The 26,475-nt window shown below is 33.7% G+C and overlaps 1 protein-coding gene across 1 annotated transcript in view; it reads right to left on the reverse strand.

Annotated features, from left to right (window-relative positions):
• PCLO (piccolo presynaptic cytomatrix protein) overlaps nt 1–26,475 on the reverse strand; it is a 187,349-nt gene that overhangs the window by 116,443 nt on the left and 44,431 nt on the right. Inside the window, exon 8 of the mRNA XM_007445653.1 lies at nt 21,634–21,724. Coding sequence (XP_007445715.1) covers nt 21,634–21,724 — 91 coding nt within the window. The remainder of the gene's footprint in view (nt 1–21,633; nt 21,725–26,475) is intronic.

The raw sequence follows: 26,475 nt of genomic DNA on the forward strand, positions 1-26,475 counted from the left end.
TACCCCCACCTCCATCCTTACCCCCCAGACCTACTTTTACAATAGAGCAAGTGTTCTGGAAAATGATTTAGCCTCAAAACAAAAACAAAAATGAAACAAATTAACTGTGTTCTTCTACAAGGGGTTGTCAAGGGTCAGAGTTAAGTAAGATACTAGCTCTCTCTGGCTCCACTTGTGGAGCTTTTCTGTCACAAGTTTCTTGGTTCAGTGTTACTGTTCTTTGTAGAGATTAATTGATGATACAAGCTGAACATAGCTGGATGAATGAAGACTATCATCTACTATATGACTTTTAGTCTCAACTAAGCATGGATACAGTTGATTTCTTAGACATTAGCCTTTAAAGATTCACCAGGACTGATTCTACAGTAAGACATGAGATAGATATTAATAAAGGGTAGAAGATGAAGAAAAGTTATTAGCCACTCTTCATTCAATTAGGTTAGCCTAGTTTTTTTTCTTTTTTTTAGTGTACTAAGACATTTTAGAAATTACAAAATGAGGACTTAAAAATAGCTGGTCATATTTAAAGGGTTATTCCATGGAATTTACCCAAAAAAATAAAACTAGATTCTTAATCTAAGGTTTGGTTTCACTTTCCATGGTTGAATCACTCACAAGTTGTAGTTCATCACTTATTAAAGATTTCATAAAACCCACACAGATACTGAATTTCTAAGTAGTCAGTATAACCATATCAGTTTTAAGACATGGTCAGTCTGAGATCCCAAAAAATGATTCATGAGATTTCCTTAGTGTAAAGCCATAGTTTCAAGACGTTGCCTTATATCAAAATCTATCATAATTTACGCTAGACTATAGTGGAGTATATAGAGTCTTACTTGGTAAGTATAAGAGTCTTACCAAGTAAGACATGGGTCTTACTTCTTTCTTTTTTTAATTGTTAAATTTTACTTATTTTATTTATTTGGTTTTGCCAGGTCTTAGTTGCGGCAGGCGGGCTCCTTAGTTGCGGCTTGCTAGCTTCTTAGTTGTGGCACATGGGCTCCTTAGTTGCAGCAGGTGGGCTTCTTAGTTGCAGCTCAAGAGCTCCTTAGTTGTGGCTTGCCAGCTCCTTCGTTGCAGCTAGTGGGCTCCTTAGCTGCAGCTCGCCAGCTCCTTAGTTGTGGCATGCGAACTCTTAGTTGCGGCATTCACGTGGGATCTAGTTCTCTGAGCAGGGCTCGAACCCTGGCCCCCTGCATTGGGAGCGCAGAGTCTTAACCACTGCACCACCAGGGAAGTCCCACTTATTTCTTTTTAAGCTTAAAAATTAGAATATAAATGTAGCTCATAAAAATAATTTCAGCACTATATAATATATGGTGCAGCCATATGTTTAGAATCTACAAAGAGAATTGTTATACCTTGTAAAGGTATAGCTACAAAGTAGAACTTCAAAATCTATTAATTAACATGTGACTATTTTTTAAAAATTGATTATAGTTTCATTCTGTAGATGACATTGTCTTGAGGATTAAGTAGCTGGGTCCTTCATGTCATTTGATTTTTAGTGACCGAGTACATTCTAAAACCCTGTAGTAAAGGATGTGTGATAGGAAATTACAATCATATCTATCTTAATAAAGTAGCATGACACAATAATTATTTAATTTTGTAAAATACAGTTTCATGCTAGTGAATTCAAAACTTTCTAAATATACTTTATAAGCTTCAGTGTCTTTGGTAAAATGGGAGTAATATATAGCCATGAAAATACTATGAGAAATGATATTTGATATACAGTTGACCATTGAACAACATGGGGATTAGGGGTGCTGATCCTCTGCGCAGACGAAATCCTCATATAACTTATAGCAGCCTGCCGTAGACAAGGTTCGTCTGTATACTTGGTTCCATATCCCTGGATTCAACCAACCATGGACTGGGTCGTACTGCAGTAGTTACTATTGAAAAAATCTGCATATAAGTGGACCCATGCAGTTCAAACTCTTGTTGTTCAAGGGTCAACTGTATATAGAAACTACTCAGGCATATAGTAAATTTTCAAAAATTACTTTTCCTCTTGTTGATGTTGCTATGGTGGCTCCCACTGTTTTTCACATATACAATAAAGTAGCATAGAAATATTAAAAATCCGTGAAAGAAAAAGCAAGGTAGAAAATAACACCCCAGGAAAAATAACATTTTTTCTTTATTTTACAATAGTTGCTTGTATCCTACTTTGGATGTCACAAGTACGAATGTAATTTACACAATTTCTAAGAATTTAAATCTGGACATTTTGATTTAACGCTTATATAGTTGTAGTTTTTTTTTTTTTTTTGTGGTACGTGGGCCTCTCACTGCTGTGGCCTCTCCTGTTGTGGAGCACAGGCTCTGGACGCACAGGCTCAGCGGCCACGGCTCACGGGCCCAGCCGCTGCGCGGCACGTGGGATCCTCCCGGACCAAGGCACGAACCCACGTCCCCTGCAATGTCAGGTGGACTCTCAACCACTGCGCCACCAGGGAAACTTTGATATTTTATGTGCTGAATGCAGATAAAACGAATAAAGACACTTCTATAAAGATAAAACACCTCAGCTCAAATCTAAAAAGCAGAATGCCAATAAAAGATTTGATAAACTCAAGAAGCAACATTAATTTTTAACTGAAATGCTTAAATCTAAATGGTCCTTGATAACTGGTATTTATATTATCATTGTTTTCAACTTTTACAAATTTTTATCAACATAAACTTATTTTCTTCTCTGCTTCTAGTCCATCTAGAAACATTGCTAAAATGCTTCCTCAGTTAGATGCCATGAAAATGCACTGGTCTTGCTCTTGAGTTCACAGTATGGCAGAGTAGAGAGGCCAACAGTTACTATAATGAACATAGGAGCTTTAGGAAGGGAGATCACAAAAAGTTAGAGTAATTTCACACCATATAAGCATAAATGTGGTTAAGGAAGTCTTATAGGGAAATCTGAATTTCTGAAATCCATTAAAATATATAGGAAACATTTATAAAAAAGGAGAAGTTCTATCAAAAAAGTAACAAAATCACTAAGAAAAAGTATTACTGTATCTTGATAACCTTAGGATGAACCTTAGGATTTAAATGCATTGACCTTTTTTTTTTCTTAGAATCCATATATATGTGTTAGCATACGGTAATTGTTTTCCTCTTTCTGACTTACCTACTAGGGGCAAGACGGGAATAAAGACACAGACCTACTAGAGAATGGACTTGAGGATATGGGGAGGGGGAAGGGTAAGCTGTGACAAAGTGAGAGAGTGCCAATGGACATATATACACTACCAAATGTAAAATAGATAGCTAGTGGGAAGCAGCCGCGTAGCACAGGGAGATCAGCTCGGTGCTTTGTGACCACCTAGAGGGGTCGGATAGGGAGAGTGGGAAGGAGGGAGACGCGAGAGGGAAGAGATATGGGAACATATGTATATATATAACTGATTCACTTTGTTATAAAACAGAAACTAACACACCATTGTAAAGCAATTATACTCCAATAAAGATGTTTAAAATAAATAAATAAATAAATAAATGCATTGGTATTTTCAAGTGTATGTATTTTATAATTATGGGATCAATATACTATTATGTAGTCAGTTCTAAAGTTTTGGTCCAAGATGGCAACATAGGAGGCTCCTGAACTCACCTTGTCTCATGGATACATTGAAATATACAGCTATACATGGAGCAATTCCCACTGGAAACAATCCAGAACCTAGCTGAGCAACTCCTACACGTGGGGTGAATGAGAAAATACCCACATCAAAACAGGTCCTGGCATACCCTCAACTACTGGGAGCTGCTGAGAACAAAGAAGGCAGCTTGTACAATCACATAGGTTTGATAGACAATCAAGAGTTTGGGCTAGGCAGAATGATAATGTTTATCTCCTACATGAGACCACTCCATCAAGAGTGGGAGAGGTGGCTGTTTTATCCAGTGTGCAGAAACCAACACAGAGAGTCAAGGAAAATGAAGAAACAGAGGAATATGTTCCAAATAAAAGAACAAGATAAAAGTCTAGAAACAGATCTTAATGAAATAGAGATAGGTTATTTACTTATAAAAAGTTTAAAATAACGGTCATATAGATGCTCACCAAGGTAGGAGAACAATGCCTGAACAAAGCGTAAATTTCAACAAACAGAAAATATAAGGACATACCAAACAGAAATTACAGAGCTGAAGAATACAGTAACCGAACTGCAAAATTCGTAGGCCAGTTCAACAGCAGACTAGAGAAGTGAAAGAAAGGATCAGTGAATTTGACAGGGCAGTGGAATCCATCCCAAGTAGAGGAGTAAAAAGAAAAAAGCATGAAAAAGAATGAAGGTAGATTAAGGGACTTAAAGGATACCATCAAAATAAAAAGGCAACCTTCGGAATAGGAGAAAATATTTGCAAATATATTTCTGATAAGGTGTTGATATGAAAATATATATTACTATATAGAGAATTCATACAATTCAATAACAAAAAACAAAATAAACAGTCTAACTGAAAAAATGGGCAGAGAAAATGTATAGACATTTTTCCAAAGAAGACATACAAATGGCCAACAGGTACACGAAAAGGTGATCAAAATCACTAACAGGGAAATACAAATCAAAACCACAGTGAGATGTGACTACACACCTGTTAGAATGGCTTTTACCAAGAAAAAACAAGCATTGGCGAGGATGAGGAGAAAAGTGAACCCTTGTGCATTGTTAGTGGGAATGTAAATTGGTACAGCCACTATGAAAAACAGTTTTGTGCATTGTTAGTGGGAATGTAAATTGGTACAGCCACTATGAAAAAAAGTAAGGTAGTTTCTCGAAAAATTTAAAAAAGAACTACCAAATGATCCATGTATCCCACTTCTAGGTATATATCTGAAGGAAATGAAAACAGGATATTGAAGAGATATCTGTACTCCCACGTTCACTACAGCAATACTCAGAGTAGCCAAGAAATGGAAACAATATAAGTATCCATTGATGGATGACTGGAAAAAGATGTGGTACATATATACAATAGAATACCGTTCAGCCATGCGAAAGAAGTAAATCCTGCCCTTTGGGACAACATGCATGGACCTTGAGGGCATTATGCTCAGGGATATAAGCCAGACAGAGAAGGACAAATACTGCTTGGTATCACTTATATGTGGGGAAAAAAAGCCAAACTCATAGAAAGAGAGTGGTTGCCAGAGGTTGGGGATGGGGGAAATAGGGAGAAATTGGTAAAAGGGTATACAGTTTTAGCTATAAGTTGGAAAAGGTCTGACTAGTGACTATAGTTGCTAACACTGTATTTTATTTATTATTTATTTTTTGGCCACACCGCGCAGCACGTGGGATCTTAGTTTCCTGACCAGGGATTGAACCCACGCCCCCTGCAGTGAAAGCATGGAATCTTAAATCTGCCAAGAAAGTAGAACTTAGTCTCATACACAATGTATTCATAAATCAAATCACCACGATGTACACTTTAAATATCTTATAATTTTATAAGTCCATTATACCTTGACAAAGCTGAAATAAAAAAATTAAAAAATAAGCTGTGCATAAAATAAACATGAGCATACTAAGCAAAAATCTTCACATTTGCATTTAAATTTGCAGTTTAAATCTACTTTAATTTTACATGTTTATTAACATGTTACATTAAAAGCTCTGATATTTTAAAGTCTTACAAAAATGTCATTTCTATTATTAAAGTAACATGAAAATATTATGATGTTATAATTAGAGCATTAAGTGTGGACAAAACTAAAATACTTGTCTCATTTCAACACTATCATGTTCTACATCTAAGCATCAAGGAAAAGCAAAATTTTTATCAGTGAACATACTATCTTATGAATAGTAGTCTTTAAATCAATAGAGTTTATTATTCATAATAAAGTTATTACAGAAAGAAGATACATCACATAGTTTAGTCATGTCATTAGTTGGGCTGAAGAAGAAGAAAGACTGTCTCTATACATATTAATGCTAATGAAGTACTAAGGATAATAAAAAAGTCTCCAAAGGATAGTTCAATTAAATCTATTTTTATAGTTCTTGTTAATTATATTCCTGCATAAGGCTGTGAAAATTTATTTTTACACTCTTGCACTGACTAATGTTATCAATTATCCAAGTAAATATTTAGGAAAATAAACCAAATTATATTAGAAGTCCATAATCATTTCCTTTGCATGTCTTATCAAATGGTACATTAATTCATTAATACTTGAATACGAAGACCTAAAGAATATTTCACTATTTATTTATTAACTTTACTTACTTTCGCTCATTATAAGAAAAACATTTCTACAAATATAACAAAGTATATCAATTGCCTTATTAGCAATCCATACTTGACTGTTTCCAGAAACATCAAAATGGCAACACCACATTCATGCCAAATACAATCCAACTCTAAGTCTGGGCATGCAAATTACAAACTCATCTATTCCCATTAACTTTTTCTAATCCAGCCAACTTCTGTATAACATCCTTTTTCCTAGTCTTAAATATGTAAACATACATGAAGAATTTGAAGTGAACGTCGTATTTCACATTTCCACGAACAAAAGTTCACCACTTGTCTTTTCTATTGTAGTTTGAATAATATTAAGGCAAAAATGTTGCATGGGATTCATAGCATGTATAAAATGCTATTCCCACTTACATTATACTGGATGAGATGGGTCCAAATTGGCCTGCCATAAGACTGAAATGGCCATTGCCATGGGAAATAAGGAAGATAAGTCACGGATATACATCAAAAGACACTGGTATTGTGGATTTGTTGAGCAACATCTTTCAAATGGCAGATGATGTATGTACTGATAAAGTATTTTTACTAAAAGGGCATAGGATTTCCTCTTCCTGAAATGCTTCAGAAATAATTCTCATGAAGAGTAGTTCTCAGGACTTCCACATCATAAATGCACATTTCATTCACACAATAAGATAAGGGTTTTTTTCTTTATTTTAGCTTATATAAGTCAATTGCAAAGCTACAAGCATAAAGACAAAATCTGAGGGGTTTGCACGATACTCCTATAAAAGGCAATTAAAATAAATTTATTCCCTGGAAGCATCATGCTAATTTTCAAGCAATATTACAAAGCTATAGTAATTGAAACAGTATGGCATTGGCATAACAGACATAGACTAATGGAACAGAAGAGAGAGCCCAGAAATAAACCCAGACAAACATGGTGAATTACAACAAAGGAGCCAAGAATACACAATGGGGAAAGGACAGGCTCTTCAGTGAATGGTGTTGGGGAAGCTGGACAGCTACACCCAAAAGAATGAAATTGGACCATTATCTTACACCATACATAAAAATTAACTCAAAATGGATCAGAGAGTTGAATGAAACCATAAAATTCTTGGAAGAAAACACATGTGGTAAGCTTCTTGATACTGACCTTGGCGATGATTTTTTAGACTGACACCAAAAGCAAAAGGCAACCAAAATCAAAAATAAATAAATGGGAGTACATCAGACTAAAAGGCATCTGTACAGCAAAGGAAACCATCAATGAAATGAAAAAGCAACCTACTGAATGGGAGAAAGTATTTGCAAATCATATAGTTGGTAAGGGGTTAACATGCAAAATATATCAAGAATGCCTCCAACTTAATAACAAAAATAAAAACAACCTGATTGAAAAATGGGCAGAAGATCTGAATAGACGTTTTTCCAAAGAGGACATACAGATGGTCAACAGGTACATGAAAAGGTGCTCAAAATCACTAATCATACGGGAAATGTAAATCACAATGAGATTTCACCTCACACCTGTTACACTGGCTATCATCAAAGACAAGAAATAACAAGTGCTGGTGAGGGTGTGGAGAAAAGGGAACCCTTGTGCACAGTTGGTGGAAATGTAAATTGGTGCAGCCATCATGGAAAACAGTATGGAGGTTCCTCATAAAATTAAAAATTAATAAATTAAATATGATACAGCAACTCCATTTCTGGGTATTTATCTGAAGAAAATGAAAACACTAACTTGAATAGACACATGCACCCCCGTGTTCACTTCAGTATGATTTACAACAGCCAAGATATGGAAGCAAACTCTATCTTGTCTATTTATAGATGAATGGATAAAGAATATGTGGTATATATACACAATGGAATATTAATTCAGCCATAAGAAAGAAGGAAATCTTGCCATTTGCAACAACATGGATGGACTTAGAGGGCACTGTACTAAGTGAAGTAAGTCAGACAGAGAAAGACAAATACTACATGGCATTACTTATATGTGGAATCTTAAAACAAACAGAAAACCAAAAAAACAAAACAATCAAACTCAGGGATACAGAGAACAGATGGCAGTTGCCAGAGGCAGGGGGTGGGAGGGCATGCAAAATAAGCGAAGGGGGTTAAAAGTACAAATATCCAGCTATAAAATAAATTAAGTCATGGGGATATAATGTACAGCATGGTGACTATATTAATAACACAATATTACACGTTTGAAAGTTGCTGAGAGAGTAGATCTTAAAAGCTTTTATCACAAGAAAAAAAAATTTGTAACTGTGTTTGGTGATGGATGTTAACAGAATTAGCGTGATGATTATTTCCCAATATATACAAATACTGAATCATTATGAGGTATACCTGAAAGTAATATAATATGTCAACTATATCTAAATAAAAAATTATTCCATTTAGCAGTACTTAGGGTCCAAAATGAACTGATTCTTTGATATGAAAGTGGATGCTACGAAGTGAGAAAACAGGGTCAATTTATAGATATGGCTTTAATAGTGACTTGTTTAGATACTGATCTCATTGATGGCAGGCCAGGACTTGGGGTAGGGTCATCTACCACATGTGTTAAAGAAAAACGTTGTTACTGGGAGATGCTTATGTAACCCTATGATGTCACTGGAAAGAAAATAGTTTACACTTATTTTAGGGTAAAGCTATGATGTGCTTTCCCAAATGATAGTTTTACTTAAAAGATAGTAGGAAGAAAAATAATATCCTAATTCAAAATAGAGTATTAAGTGTTCCTTTTGTACTTCTGAACATAATAGAGATTGTGCAGACATACACTATTGACTCGCAGTGAATTATTTCTACATAATTTTGAGTCCATGTACCTTTGAGTCCATGTACCTGTGACTTGTTTTTAACCAATAGGACCTGACAAAGGTGATGTGATAGTCACCACCATGATTATATTATGTAAGACTCCATCTCAGCAGACTAGAATGAATCTTCTGCTGGCCTTGAAAAAAGTAAACTGGGATGTGTGAGGGGGACTGAGTGGGCCCCACAGACCAGTGCTGAGACTGGTCCGCAGCTGACAGCCTGCCAGAAAATGGGGAATTTAGTGCCACAACTTGGAGGAACTGAATTCTGCCAACAACCTCGTGACCCTGGAAGAAGATCCCCAAGCTCTAGAACAAAACACAGCCTGGCCAACACATAGATTGCAGCTCTGTGAGATCCTTACCAGGGCACCCAGTCCATGCTTAATTTCTTGAACCATGAAAACTGTGAGATACTAAATGTGTGTTGTTTTAAGCCATTAAACTTGTGGTAACTTGTTACGCATGAATAGAAAATTGATACAAAGGTGAAAGTTGTATTCTCTGCACAAAATATATAGGGGCCTTATCTTGGTCGCAAAACCTGTGGAACGTTTTATGTCTATAGTAGCTACCACAGTGATTGAGCAGCTATAGAGGGTAGGAGATAAAGGGAGAATAGGCCATGAATAGATAACGTTTTGCCCTTCATAAATGAAGAGGAGGAGATTTGTGTGTCAGTTCTGCAATGCTGGGATTATGGTATAATATATGTAGCAAGTACACGGCATCTAGGCTGCACTAAATATATAACTGAATGAATAATGGATGGATGAAAATTGAAATGCCTAATTTTCCCCAAGCGGGGCTGGTGCATCAGTGACAGTGATGTTAAAAATAATAAATTCGTATTGTATTCTGTTCTTAGAAAATGTCTGTAAAAGTGTATTAACTCAATGAATCTTAAAAGTAAAAGAACAAACAAGAAACCCTCTATTTTACACAAATAAAATAAAGTTTTGTGAGGTTAAGTGCTCAAGGCAACACCTAATATATGGCAATGCTAAAGCGGAGCCCGAACTCTTAGTCCAAATAAATAAGTGGCTTAGTGATGAGTCTCCTGTTGGGTTAGGGCCAGGGAACCTGGTTTGGAATCAGACAGGGTGGGTGTGGGAGCAGCATATCCAGCCCTTCCCATTCTCATTCAGTTGCAGAAGGGAGAGTGATGAGAGACATCACAGTCAGGCCATTAAAAGGAAAAACTACCAAGATATAAAAAATGTTGGGGAGTCAGTATCTCTCAGTCAGTAATGAGGAGAGGAAACATTTCTGGTTTAGGCAGTTTGCAGATTATACTGTACCATTTAATCTGAAGCTGTAACTGATCAGTTGGGACAGATTGTGCTCATTTTATCAATATAATTTCCATTTTTCTATTGATGCATAAACGTCTACGACTTGTTTATATCTTTATCAGACATTACAAAGATGAAAGTGTTACTTTTTAAGTAGTACAGATTTTATCAGTTTTGTATTTTACCATTTGTGTTAAAAAGATGAATGGCATATACATATCTGTTAAATGAATAAGTAGTTAATACTTACATATCTTACTATACAAATCTATATAGAAGAAAGTATACACAGGCCTGGTACCATAATAATATTATAATTACCACTATTATAGAGTAGTTGAGAAACTGATTTGGAGAGAAAAGTTCTGAATTTGCTGAGTCACTTTAGGGATACTATAAATAAAATCCAGGTGTCCGTATTATTTTTGGGCTACAGGCTAAACCTGCTCTCATTGAAATCAATTTGCTTTTGGTGAAGGAGGTATTCGATGAAGTTCAACAGCTTCTACTGTCCAGTATATATCATGGAATATTTTTCACTAAAGAGTTATTTAATAAAATTATTTTGGTTATATTCGTTACCCTATTTAAAAAACTGTTACTACTATCTGTAATGGAGAAGAAATGTTATATGTTGTTAGGTGACCAGGCTAAGAATAAACATTCCACTGAAATTGTGCTTTAAACAAAAAGTTAGCTGCTTTTATTTATTTTCATCTAGTTTTCTACTACATCAGATTTATTGAACTTTTAGTTGTCAGGTGTCTCAAAATATATGACTTTGAACCAATGAGTTCTATTTGGTGTCTCTACCTTGTGCCAATATTATTTTATATTTAATATATTATTTGTTCCTAATCTCTTCAGTATCATCTTCAAGGATAGAAGGAAAAAGAAAGCAACTAACATTTCTAGAGTTTCTCCTATTTGTCTTATACTATTTTTTGTGTTTTTTAATCATCTCTATAACTTTTCATGTTAGTTACTATCCATACCATTTCAGGACAAAGCAGCTGAGACTAAGGAAGGTTAGAAACTTGCCTAGGTTGGCTAGCAAGTAAAAAAGCTAATATTAGAGCACATTTTCTTCTTCAGTCCCACGTCCTTGTTCTTTCTATATAACTTTGCTCATCGCTCTAATTGTCAAGAAAATATTCTAGAAGATCAGTATAAATCCTTTCTCCTTTAACTTAATCTCACTTCTTACTACCTACTTTCCATGGCCCATTCATATACATTTTACATTTATACCCTTATATTTAACATTAGCATCACCAATTTATCCTCCTTAACCTGTAGGTTAAACATCTTGAATGTCTTCACCATATCCTCACAGAATCAATTATTAATTCCTTTAATTTTGCTTTATTAAGAAAAACAGAAAAATATGTTCCTGTATCTCCAGTTAGAAGCATAGCCTATAATGTCACTTCCTTAGCAGGAACACACTTCCACAAGCAATATTTATCTTGACAGATGTCAGGAGAAGTGATGATGTGAATGAGGAACTAGTCCTGACAGTAGATACTTCCTTTGTCACTAAGGAAATGCACACAAGCTTTCACTAAGATGCACCAGGAAGAAACCGTGATTTTAGAAGAGATTCAGTCCAAATAGTATTTTATTTCTATAGTTGTATACTTTGTTTATTCCTAAAAATAATTTGAGAGGCTTGCAAGAAATTATGTCATACATAATTTGGACTGTTGCTAAGAATGAAAGAGGAAAAGCCATCCTGAATGGGGAGGTAGAAATTTGGGGATCAAGGCACCTTCGCAGAGTCTGTTCAGTTTCCCAGAACTTGCAGCAGTTACTATGGAACACACATGTTCCCAAATGGACAGTGACACTTTTTCTTCACGTCCCACAAGAAACAGAAGATATGACAAAATTGTTTTAACTTTCTAAGACTTGGCCTTAAAAAAAAAGATTTCTCATGAAGTGTTCATGTAAATAATATCGGAGGCATGTTAAGTGTATGTCAGCTATAATTTATAACAACTGCCTGGATCAGAGTTTACCACATTTTTGCCTCAGTTCCCTTTTATTTTATATACCACATGTGAGGACAGCAGTGCAGTCTCAAATAAAGTGATCAAACATTTTTATTTGATCACCTGGTGCAACTTATTTGATTATGGTTAAGCTTCAGAATTCAGCTTTGAAGCAAACAAGACAAAATCATGCTTCAATGATTTCAATGATACCCATACCACCTATCAAATTAAATTCAGATTCTTTACTTGTCTGGTCCACCATGAGATTCTGGCCCTAACTTTGGTTCCTTTTATGTACTCTGTGTTCTATCAAAACAAAATGGGAAAAAAAATAAAGAAAAACCCAAACAAAAATAATCTGTCTTCCTGCAATGATAAAGTCATTGAAAAGAAAAAAACAGCACTAATTATGGTCTAAGGCCTAAAATTAAGACTCAGTATTATGTGCTGCCTCATGAACTGGTCAAATTAGCAGGGTCTTAAATGGTCTAACCATAAGATCCCCTCCCTACTCTGGTAGATATAACGACCCCTAGCCAAACAGCCCTCCTTATCAAGGGGATCAAGTACAATTTCTGCTTATCCCTGAGCATCTGGGTTTGAGTTTCCTCCAAGTCGAGGAAATTATTCAACCAAGTCAATCATATCTTCCTTCAAGAACCAGGGGCAGTCCAACCTTTTGATACTAAAATGTTGGCCTTCCACAGCTGGTTGTTTACTCTTTTACTAAGTAAAACCCCCATGTGGCCTATATATTTTAAGGAAATAATGAATATCATGGCAGCATTTTTTCACTGTGGTATTGTGGTATCATTTATAATACTGAAAAGGGGAAGACAGCACAAATGTCCAACAATTGAGGAATGGTTGATGTAGATGATTAAATATCTACAAACATGATAAAAACAAGTAATTAAATTTATGTTTACGAAGAACTTTTCATGTCACAGGAAAATGTCTTTGTTAGGCAATTTACGCTATATTAAAAATATGTATATAAACTACTTTACAATATACTCCTAACTTTTACTGTGTGCATACATGAGTATAAACAAGATAAAAAGGAAAGAGAATATAAGTTGTCAAATTACGATGGCTTTTATTTTCATCTTTTTACTTTTCACTACTACCATAATTTACTGAGGATCGATCGCTCTGTCTATCCATCCATCCGTCCATCCAGCTATCTACACATACACATACACAACACAAACACACACACACACACGCCCCCCCCCCCACACACTCATTTTACATATACATACAAAGAAGACAGTTGAAAATGATACATGCATTTAGCCATTTAGCTACTGGTAGCTGAAAGCCAGATGGGATGTTTCCCTTATAGATCTCTAAAAGAGGAAAAAGAAATGAAAATCTTCATGAGAAAATGGGGAAAGATGTGTTCTCCACATCCCATTGATAAAATTCTTTGAGCAAATGAAGATATGCCGTGCAAAAATTGTACATGTACAAACATGTACCCGTGGTTTGTGCCATAATTTAATTTTCATTAGACAGTGTCATCTTCATTGCTTCCTATGTATTAGCTCCACTTCTTCAAGTGTCTTGCAAGTTCTTGGAAGCAGAGTGGTCGCCACAGGCTTTTCCCGTATCTGCCTCATAGCTAAATTAAGGTTGAATCTATATTCAATATGAACTATTTATTTTTTTACAGTGGGCAAGTGAAAGATAGGCCTTTGTTTATCATAACTCTACTTTCTGTAATCCTATATTATTTGAAAATTTTTCAAGTAAATTTAACAGTTAAAAAAGGTAGCTAGGGCTTCCCTGGTGGCTCAGTGGTTGAGAGTCCGCCTGCCAATGGAGGGGACACGGGTTCGTGCCCCGGTCCGGGAAGATCCCACATGCCGCGGAGCGGCTGGGCCCGTGAGCCATGGCCGCTGAGCCTGCGCGTCCGGAGCCTGTGCTCCGCAACGGGAGAGGTCACAGCAGTGAGAGGCCCGTGTACCGCAAAAAAAAAAAAAAAAAGGTAGCTAAATTTTTGTTTCAGTATTTTTATTGACTGTGGAACATATTCTATGGAACATGGAGGTATTTTTTTAAACTAATTTGCTGATCATATCTTTGAGAAATACTGGGTAAGATATATAGAACTATTCTTACCATCTAGAAGGTTCCATCTAAAGTCTGAATACACATATCTATCTAAGTCACCTCTAAGTTTGTGGATTTTCTCTGTAAACACTCATAAGTAAGAAAAAAAGGAGGAGAATGATATCAGTATTTGGTGGAAATGGTTAGACTTTCAAATTATTTCAGAAGTGAATAGAAAATATGCAAGTGCAAAGTAAACAGTATAATTATTTTCATATCTTTTTAACATATTTAAGATTTTCATTCGCTTTCTTAGGATTCTGCATACATAATTTCTTTGGTTGCATATTGGGACAACATAATGACTGACCAAACTATGTAAATAAAGCAATTATCACAAATGTAATCATTTCCATTAAAAATTATTGAAATATAAAACATAGTGAGTATGAGGGTTTATTTGCTGTGTATATATGTATGCATGCATGTATGTAAACTCCCTATCCTCTTCCAAATATGAAAACATAATTCACTCAATGCCTATTCATATTGCCAGGATTTGAGATCTCCATTGATTAACAAAAGGAAGCGGAAACTCTGACTAGCTATTGTTTGCTTTTAAAGCTGTTCTTAAATACTTCTGCTCAGATTTTTAAAATTTTAGGCCAATAAAACTCCTTCCAGTGAGTATTAAATGGGAAGAGAGGAAGGAATTCTATAGCAGGTGGTACAGTTCCTGCACTGTTATCACAACGAGTCACTAATGTCCTTTAGGAACAAAGCAGGGATGTCTGCTCTCACTACTCTGTTCAGTACTGTACCACACTTTTAGCAATTGCAATAAGGACAAAAATGAAAGATCCCCATTGGAATGATACAAGTAAAACTGTCTTTACTTGCAGATAACATAATCTTGCATGTAGAAAATCCTAAGAACTCCACAAAAAACTATTAGAACTAAAAACACTAGCAAGATTATAAGCCAAAAGGTCAATATACAAAAATCAAATGTATTTCTATAAAATGGCAATGAATAGTCCAAAATTGAAATTAAGAAAACAACTGCATTCTCAATAGCATCAAGAAGAATAAAATAATTTGGGAGACATTTAGCAAATGAAATGCTAGTTTTGTACACTGAAAAGTATAAAACTTTACTGAAAAAAATGAAAGGGTATCTCAGTAAATGAAGAGGTATTACATGTTAATGAATTAGAAGACTCAATGTTGGTAAGAGAGCAATTCTCTCCAAATTGATCTATAATTTCAATGCAAACTCTATCATAATCCCAGTAAGTTGGTACTAAAAAAATATGGAAGTTAAAAGGATCAAGAATAGGCAAAACAATTTTGAAAAAAAAAAGTTGGAGGACTTCCACTACCAGATTTCAAAACGTAATATAAAGCAATATAGTAAGCAAAAGAGTGTAACAGTTAGGCATATAGTCAAACAGTACAGAACTGAGAATCTAGAAATAAATTCTTGTATTAATGGTAGATTGATTTTTGACAAAGATACCAAGGCAATTCAATGGGGGACATATTTTTTTAACAAAAGGTGCTTGTATAATTAGATATCCATTAGTGCTTCAAAAAAATGAACCTGGATCTCAGCCTCATACCATATACAAAAACCAGCACAAAATAGGTCACTGACCTGAATGTTTAAAGCTTCTGGTATAAAACACAAGAGAAAATCTTTTTGACCTTGGGATAGCTCTTAATACATTATCAAGAGCAGCAAGGTTCACAAACAAACAAAAAAAATCAATAAATTGAATTCCATTAAAATGTTAAAACTTTTCTTTAAAATACACCTTTAAGAAAATAAAAGACAACACACAGATTAGAAGGAAATATATGGATGCCATGTATCTTATAAAAGACACATCCAAATATATAAAGAACTGTTACAACTCTGTATGAGGACAAACAACCCAAATAAATATGGGCAAAATTTCTTAATAAATATTTCACCAAAGAATACATATGCTTTGCTTATAAATCTGAAAATACGCTCATTATCATAGGTCATGAGGAAAATGCAAGCTAAAAATAACAATGAGATACCATCCACACTCGCCCCAAAAGACAGACATTACCAAGTGTTGACAATGACATGGAGAAAGTGGAATCCTTACACACTGCTGGCGAGAATGCAATATGGTATGTTCACCTTGGAAAACTATTTGGCAGTTTCTTAAATAGTTAAGAAACTTACCGTGTAACTCAGCAGTTCCACTTCTAGGCTGCCATACAAAAATATCATATGTCCAAATTAAAACATGTATGCAAATATTAAGAAAAGCCAGGCAAAATCCAATGAATAAACAAATATACACAATCTAAACAATGGAACACTTCTTAATAATAAAAATAGCAAACTTCTGATACATGTTACAAAATGGATAAACCTAAAAAAAACTGGTAAGGGAAAGGAGCCAGACACCAAAACTGTAAACTGTGTGATTTAATGTATGTGAAGTGCCCAGAAAGGGTAAACTTAGAGACATAAAGTAAATTTCCTGCCTGTGGCTGGGAGAGGAGTGTTGGAAGTAGCTATTGCTATCAGACTCAAGGGAACTTTTTGCAGAGATCGAAATGTTCTAAAACAAAATTGTGATGATGGTCACACAACTCCATAAATTTATAAAAGTCATTGATTTGTACACATACAACGTGCATATGTAAAGTTGTTGAAATAATAATTTAAAAAGGGCTATCCACAATGGTATTCCTACCGACTCAGATCCAATGAGATCTGTTATATTTATCTGTTTCTAAAAGCTCATGAAGATGGTGGACTAAAGAGGAATAGAAAATGAGCCGCTATTTCCATAGAAGACACTGCTGTCTTTTGAACCTAAACATTTTTAATGTTCTTCACTATTGCACTTCCTAATTAGTCTTTCTAGCCTTGCAGATGGAGCCAGTCTATTGCAGAACTATACATAAGCAAATATCTTTTTTAAAATCAGAAGAATTTCTTTGACTTGTTTCAAACAGCTGTGTTTCTGGAGCCATAAGACGAGTTCTAAATAAAAAAGAGACTCATTTCTTGAGCATTACGTTTTATCTTTTTTTCTGATAACTTCTGTCTAAGAGAAGGGGAAATAACATTTGTTGAGTGTATAGTAAGTATAACATTTTGCGCTAGGTGCACCTGCAATTATGTGAGAGAGAGAGAGCTGGGCTTATTTTACGGTTGAGCAAACTTATTCTCAAAATTTAAATAAGTGATAGAGCTGGACTCCAACTCAGGTCTTTCTAATTCTAAAACTCATGACCTGTTTCCTCCATTTTGCTGCCTTCTACTTGTTTGAATAGAGATTTTCAAAACCACTGTACGGTTGCTGATCAACAACTATAAGAGAATCTTTGAAGTTTACGGTAAAAAGTTAAAGTATCTATTTCCTAAAAATTACAGGCCGCTTAATAGAAGATTGTATGCATGTATTTTCCTCTGCATACATCATAAAAATACTATAAATAATGGTACATATGTATATGTGTGTACACACATACATATATCATACGTCTATGAAAAGTAAAGTTTTATAAATTCCCTGGCTTTGTCTCAGTTGTTCCTAAAATTTTACTGTAATAATTACTCACATTTCAGATTCTCCTACTAAAGTATGAGTAATTTGTAGATCAAGGTCTTTGTTGGATTCATTCTAGTAATACAGCAACCAACACAATGTAAATCACACCATGGGTGTTCTCTCGTTAACTATTAATGAATAAAAATTTTTAAATGAATTCAATATAAGTTTAAAAGCAGTTATAAAATATACTTTATTTGTGTAAGTTTTTTATAGGAAGAAATAAAAACTTATTTAGAATTTTTTAAACTTTCTCCATAAAGATCCTTAGAGAAGTATTTCTCAAACATTTTGGTTCCAAGGAGCCATTTATATTTTTTAATATTATTAGAAACCTCAAAAAGCTTTTGTTTATATGGGTTATAATTATGTGTGTTTTCTGTATTATAAACTAAAACTGAGAATTTAAAGTATTTATTAATGAATTTATTAATAAATAAAATTAGTTTATTAATAAACTCATTCTATGTTAAAATAAATCACATTTTTAATAAAAAATGTATTTTAAAAACAAAACATTTATGAGAAAGGTGGCATTGTTTTATATTATTGCAAATCTGCTTGATATTAAGTTAAATAGAAGACAGCTGAATTCTCTTATCTGTTATATACAGTCTGTTGTGATGTCACACATCAATTAATCTCTGAGAAACTCTACTGTATATTCACAGGAAAATAAGAGTGCAAAAGGCAAATGCTACCTTAGCATTACTATGAAAATAATTTTGACCTTGAAAACCCCCTGAAAGAATCTTGGGTACCATGAGGGTTCCCAGGTCCACATAGTAGAAAGAATTAAGAAAAAAAAAAAAACTTTCTAATCCTCTCTGCTATTTTGAAATTACTTTTGCTTCCAATAAATAGAAATATATTTTTTCCTTTTCTGTGAGGTATGCTGGTTTCATATAATTCTTATAAAATATTTTAATGCTAGACCCATTTAGAATGGTCTATTAAAATACTAAAAAAGATATATTATTTCTATTTTTGATGGGTTTATATAACTAAAATGAAAATTTACTAACGACAATTTCCCCCTCTGTTTAGGAGAGCAGAAATACTACATTTTATTCTTCTCTCCTTCCTTGACTATATCCTTACCTTTTTGACAAAGGCAGTTAAATTATTAGCTTAGATAGCTTTTTCACTATTGATGAAGCTATTGGACACTGCTGTTTTTCTCTAAATGTAAGAGACAAACAGGAATTTAATTATTTTTTATTATGAAAAATTTCATGCATATAAAAAAGTAGTGACAAGACTATAATAAAACCCAGTGTGGTTGATCTTCCAGCTCCAACAATTAATCAAATCATGGTCAGTTTTGTCCCATCTATTTCTTTACCACTCTCTACACAGCTAATTGTGAAGCAAATTCCACACAAGACATTGTTTCATCTGTAAATATTTTAGTATGTATCTCTAAAAGATATATTCCATTTTTAATGAAAACATTAACATAAAAATGACACTGATAGCTACGAATAACTTTAGTGTCACCAAACATTTTGTCACTCATACTAAGCTTTTGGTAGACCAGCAAATAACAGAGATTAGCCAGGAGTGTAAATGCTCTATGCCAGGGTTTGCCTACTAACCTCAAATTGCTGGAGGCTGTTTGCTAAAAATTGCCATTTCTGGTTCTAGTCTTGCATATACATGTATTTAAATCCCTTTCAGGTACTTAAAGACTTATCTGAAGACAATACAAATTGCTTCAAAACGTTTACTTTAGAATGAGATCGTGCCACCGGATACATGGAAAATATATTCAGTAGTAACGCAGGGTAAATACAACAAGGAAAATATTTTTATTATTACTTTAGGCAAATATCAAAATAAAAAGGAGCTTGAAGAGAGATAATATAATACTCTAGTAAATTTACCGTTCAAACCTATAATGCTCTTTTCTCATTTTGCAAAATCTATATACAGAGGAAACTGAATTTAGTTTTCAGACTAGAATATTTATAACAAGAAATCAATAGCTCTTATTTCTGTTATTCTTATATTTTAAAATAAGAATTATTATATTTTCTTAATTGTAGTAAAAGAAAACAAATTTTAAAAAATTTTCTAATTGTAGTAAAAGAAAAATTAAAATAAGCTGCAAAAGAAAAATGATAAGGTTGAAGGGATAATTACTCTGACATAGTATATTAATAGTAATACAACTAGAAAACAGACATATTGATATAGAGTCCTGATGATTTATTAAAAATGTTTTGAAGATTTTTGTTGTACTCCCTGAAAAAAATAATTTTGGTATTGCTAGAAAGTATTATGTTGTTTTGCTTTATGAGCTGGAGGGAACTGAAATAGTTTGTAGCAGGTAGTTATTTCTACAAAAAGAGTCCTTGGATTTTAAGTCTCATCCCTGGAATGTTCATCAGTACTTAAAATACAGTCTGCATGCAATAAAATCTTGACAGTTTGAATTATCTATCTCTGGCAGAAGAAAAATTACCCAATCTTAAAAGAAAAACAACAATATTAGGCTCTAAATCAATTCATTCTCTATGAAAATAAAGAGAGGACAATTGCTCAAAGCAAAACCTGTTCCGCATCTACATTCTCTAAGGTCTAAAATCTGCAAGGAACAACAAGAACACTGAAGAAATACCTCTTTTTTATTCTCTATCAGTCCTTAAAGAAAAAGCCCTCCAACACATAGGCCATGTTAGATATACCACTTATACATATATCCATATATATTCATGAATATTTTCTGTTGATGTACGGTGTCTATGAAACAAAGAGTGAGAATATAGGGAAATACTTGAGTGAGAATGTAGGTAATTTTCATATTTTAAAAATTTATTAACTTTGAGAAAATTTATACTTCCATCTCACAAATATAAGAGAACTTTTTATTTGTAAACTAAATGCAACTTGAGATCTGGATTAGATTCTGCACCAGAAAAAAAAAAAAAAAATTAGCGGGGATACTCAAAATTTGGATAAGGCTTGTAGACATTTCAGTACTATCATAAAAATGTTGATTTCTTGTTTTGATCATTTTTTGTGGTTAGATAGATGTTAACATTAGTGAAACTGGGTAAAGGGTGGGCAAAAGAACTGACTGTGTTATTTTCTGGGAGTCCAAAGTATTTCAAAGTAACAAGGTTAAAATTTCTGTCGTAAGTTTGGTTTACAGAAGAAAACAAACAAATAAAAATCAGCAAAACTGATAATCTTCAAATTGATAAGGTATAGGGGAATCTATTCTTTAGAAAAATTCAAGTTAGTTTTCTACTTTCTGTGTAAGAATGTTTTATGGTCCTATGACCATATTACTCAACAGTGCAATAATTACGTAGAATTGTAATGTCATGCACTTTTTTAAAAATGAAGATAATTAATAGAATGATCTAAATATATATGCCATTTAGTAATGTATCATACGAATGATTATGCCATTATTGTCTTTTATATTCAAATGCACAGCCTGCTTATTTTTTGAAATTTTCCAATACACAACTTTTGACATAAAAAGTGGTGTTTTCTAAAATTTAATGAGTCATCTAAACTGAAATTCAAATACATATCTCAGTGCGACATTAAAGTGAAAAGAACTAGATTATTTGATTTCCTTTACCTGAAACTGTGTGATCCTTGGAGTCTCTTGTTATTTTTATCCTTGCATGAGGAAAGATGTAGTGCACAGTTTTCCCGTTCATCTGTATAATCTAAGACGTACATGTGATAACGTGAAAAAGCAATGTTAAAGAGACTTAAAAGGCAATTTACAGAATTCACTTTTTTTTTTCAAAGCACATTGATTCAATCAATGAAAATATATTAGAAGACTCTCAAATGATGACAATTTTAAGCATTTAATACTACACAATGACGTTATTTGTTTCTGAGTTCATTATAGTCTTTAGGTTTACAACCCGTTTCTCTTGCAAACTGATTTGTTGTGTTTGGAAAATCAACGAGCACATGTAACACCTAAAGGATGTCTGTTACTGTGGTAGTGCATAGTAGTGATGACAGTGGATAGAGGAAGTATATGGAAAACTGATATCTGCTGATTTTGTTTTGGACAGCCTAGAAATAGGCAATGTCAATTTTCAGCAATCAAGTGATTCTAAGGGAGAAAAGCCAGAGAAGATCCTCATACTCTGCATCTCTATCACTCTACTAGGAATGCATATTTATGTTATTTTGATTTCATTGTGGAATTCTGCTCCTGCTGAGCACATCTAGCAGTTTCAATGTACACCTGATGCTGAGACTAATTCTGTATAAATAAATCAAATCTTTGCTCATTCTAATATTTTCTGAAGCCTTCTTTGTATGCAAAGGTGTTACTTCTCATTTACTTCTGATGTTCCTTCGGGTAGAAGAAACAACACTCAAAGTTCCTGTTACAAGCCTGTGATTTCAATTCTCATTACTGAGACTTGAACATGAGAATACTATAGACTGCATTATTGGCAAAATGAGATTTCTGAAACAAAAGTAAATGAGCAAATCCAAACTTATGCTTTATATTTTATCGAATTTGGCTTTCAAAAGAGATTTGTGAAATAATGAAAGATAGAAATAATAAAATATTTATATACCTATATTAATAGGATTTTATTAGGATAGAATCTTGTATTTATCACCTCAGGAGAATTTTTGACTATAATTACAAATGAAATAATAGTAAAGAGACTTTCAATACTACCAATTTCAGAATACGTTTAAGAAGTTTTTGGAACTACCAAACCAAAATATTAAACAGAATTTAGAACTAAAAGGATCTACATTTTGTGAAGGAAGATTCCTTGTAATACTCTTGTGATATTAATGTGTCTTTGAAAATCCATCAGTAAAACCGCTAGACTTCTGGATTTTAAAAGGAAAATGTACTAAAAAAAATACAAACAAATTATAGCCTTTAGCTTTTATTCTCTTCGGCAAAGAATAAGCTTAATCAGGCCTCTGATAGATATAAAACACTCCCCAGTCAACAGCAGAAGCCTGTCGAGTCCAAGAATATTACATGAATTCTGCAAAGTAAAGCTAGAGTATTGTTTGCAAGATTGTAAAAATATTATGGTCAGTATAATCAGTCAATCTTGATAATTTATACTGATGCTAACTTTGTATACCACTGAAAACCGTGTATATATTCATAACAAAAGAGTGTGCATTTTCCTCTTTTCTTCCATACTCTTGCCTCACATTCTGTCTCTTTCTCTTTCTTACTTTCCCTCCCTTCGTCTTTTCTCCTTCTTCTACTTTCCTTCCACTCCTCCTCTCCTGCCTCCCTCCCCTAATGTGCATTTAAAGATCTTTCTTTTTTACTAAAAATCAAACCATGTGCATTGAAAATCCTACAACTATTAGATATAACTCAATTTTACTCTGTTACTATAGATAATTCATTAAAATTATGGATATTATTTCATTTTACTTCAAATGTCTTCTAATTTCACTTGGCCAAAAATAAACTAAGAAAACACAATTTTGCCTTTTGTTAATCTTTCTAATTCTCCAGTCTAGGGAGAAGCTGATATAATCTGATAGTCCCCCTACTGCATAGTCTAGAAGAGTAATCAGGTTTCCCAAAGGTTTCATCAGTTTTATCAACTAGTCCCTACTGCCTTTCTATATGTATCTATGAAGATATTAAGTAGAAGGGATGTTAAGCATCTTCATTTCCATGAATATTGCTTTCAGAGCATCTCACAGGATTTCCTGTAATTTCAGCTTCATGACTTCATTTAATCAATTAAAAACACTAAACTGCCTCAATTTTGATCAATGTGACCAAGAGTGTGAGGAAAGCAGAAGTATCCATCTTCCATGTTTGCACTAGCTGGATATTGGCTTTTTTCTAACCAACGCAGGTAAGTGTTGAGAGAGTTCTCTAGCAGATGAAGTCTTAGGGCAGGTGTTGCTTCTGCCAACTAAGAGTAGGAACAAGGCCAGAGGGCAGGACTGACGTCAAGCAGTGCCTCATACCTCTCCCCAAGAGCCAGGTTTCTGATAGCATAGTCTTTTGATGATTCTGCATTGACAGAACTATCACCTGTATGCCGCCCAGAAAAAGGGTTCTTCCTCTTCCCTACCTACAAATATTTCAAGAGAAATTATGTTCATGAACTGGCCCTTCATATTTCTGAAATAACAACTCTTGTGTTAATGTATCTTTTATTTATACAGACATTCATGCTTTCCCTCACCTAAATACCTTGTATAACAGATGCAGGGGACAGAGTGCCCTTCTGGGGATCCAAGCCCTGTGTTAGGCACTGCACATATACCATGGTGGATGGAAGAGACAGCAATTGCTCTCTAAAAGCCCGGAGACCAAGACACAATGCATGGAGTGCTACTGGAGCCCAAAGTTGAACACTTGCGGGGAGGTGGTGGTGGTAGTGTCAGAGAAGGCTCCTTGCAAGATGAGGCATGTACATGGAGACCTGAGTGATGAATAGGGTTAGCCAAGAGAAGAGAGGAGGGGGAATGTTCAGAAAGAGGAAACAAGACATTCAAAAGCCCAGAAGAAAGAGAAAGAGTGGCTCTTTCAGAGGAGCTCAATGTACCGCAATATAGCAGTTGCATGGGAATTGCACAAGGCATGGGCATTAGTGCAGAGTGAAGGCATTCTGTACTAGTAGAGAAATGTTGACCTTTGTAATAACCCTGTGAAGGGTATTAGTCCTATTTATAGATGAAGAGACTGAAAAAAATTTAAAAAAAATAAAAAGAGAAAGGAGGCAGGTGATCTGTTCAATTCACAAAGCAGAGTTGAATTTCTACTGAACAGTGCAGAGGTTAAACATAAATATATATATTTGAAAGGAAACAAATATAGTTTTGAAGATTTGGTTTATTTTTATGGTTTATATGATTTTGACTTTAACTTCAGAAATACTCTTCAATTTCTCTAATGTATGTTTACATTAAATATTTTTTAAAGCAGACAAATTAGTGCTTGCATTAGTCAATTTGGTTTTATTACTTCTGCCTCCAGAGCATTTTATGAACATAAATTCTTATTATGCATAAGTTTTCAAATAAAAGCAGCTGGACTTATTGCTACCAAGAGTTCAATATTACCTTTCTGTGATTAAATATGCAAAGAAGTGACTAAAACAAGAATGCTATTTCGCTATTCCTTCTAGACCAAAATGTAGTTTTGATGAGTTAATGAGGAAGACAGTATTTGAAGATAAATATTAATGCAAAAAAGCATGAATTTTGAACTTTATATAAATGTAATCAAAGCATATGTTGTCTTCAATAAAGCTTTTATTTAGAGAAATCTATAAAGCAAAACAAAGAAATTATTGTCACAAAAGTCAGTATATTTGCTACTTGTTTGGGAGAGGCTGAAAATTACAATCTGCAAAGGGCACTTGGAGGTTTCAGTGGGCAGAAAATCCTCCCTTTCTTTGTTTGTGTGGTGGTTATATGGCTGTTCACTTTATAACTAGTTTATAATTCTACATATTTTCAGTTTTGAGTATTGCAGGTTTTTTGTTTGTATGTTAGATAACAAAATACAAATGTAAAAAGTAACTTTTAGCAAGAAAATACACATTATTACATTTACCTGTATATTATTCTAACAAGGATCCTTATATTTTCTATGTTATCAAACAAAGAAATTAATTAAATGATTCTCAAATATAGCCACTCTAATTTTGCTATTATATTGTTCTATAATTATATATTTAAACATGATGTGCTATGTCTTCAGTGAACCAAAATCATAAATCTGTAGATGTAACAGAAAATTATGAACAAAAAAGTCATTAGGAATATTTAATCTACATACAATAAAATAGAATTTTAGAAAATATTTTTGGGGATGGACACAGATTGTTTTAAAATATATCCTGTATAATATTGGTTGGACAAGACTATTCTCATTGGATCCTCAGAAGTTTTCGGAAATAACTGTATGGAAGTTATTTTTTTTTTAGCTCTTCAGTTTTTATAGTTCATCTTATTAGGATTTCTTTAAAGGATTTGTGTTTTCATTAACTTGATCTAGCTTTGTCAGAAATAGTAAACTTCAGAGAAACAATATGGGTAAGATATAACAAGTAAGTCATTACAGAGAGATTCCTGTAATAAAAAAAATCCAAGGACATTATATTCAATTGACAAATTGATTGCTTTAGTAATTGTAGATAAGAGGTAAATTGAAAATTTTAAACATGTTCAGAATGATTTTAATCCTTTAATTTTCCCACTTCTGAGCTAGATCTATTCTAGATCTAGAATACTTACAATATACAGAGAAGAACAGATTTCTATAAAATATGATAGCATCTAGAAAAACAAAATAAAATTCTGAGAAAACATTCAGAACAATTCTGAAAAATTTAGAACAAAATTCTGAGAAAAGAAAATTCTAATCAGCTGGAAATTTGTCCATGAAAACTGAAACTGCTTGGGAAAAAATCAAATTAAGACCATAGATAGTATG

Source organism: Lipotes vexillifer, unplaced genomic scaffold (genome assembly GCF_000442215.2).
Source record: "Lipotes vexillifer unplaced genomic scaffold, Lipotes_vexillifer_v1.1 scaffold3006, whole genome shotgun sequence".
NCBI lineage: Eukaryota > Metazoa > Chordata > Mammalia > Artiodactyla > Lipotidae > Lipotes > Lipotes vexillifer.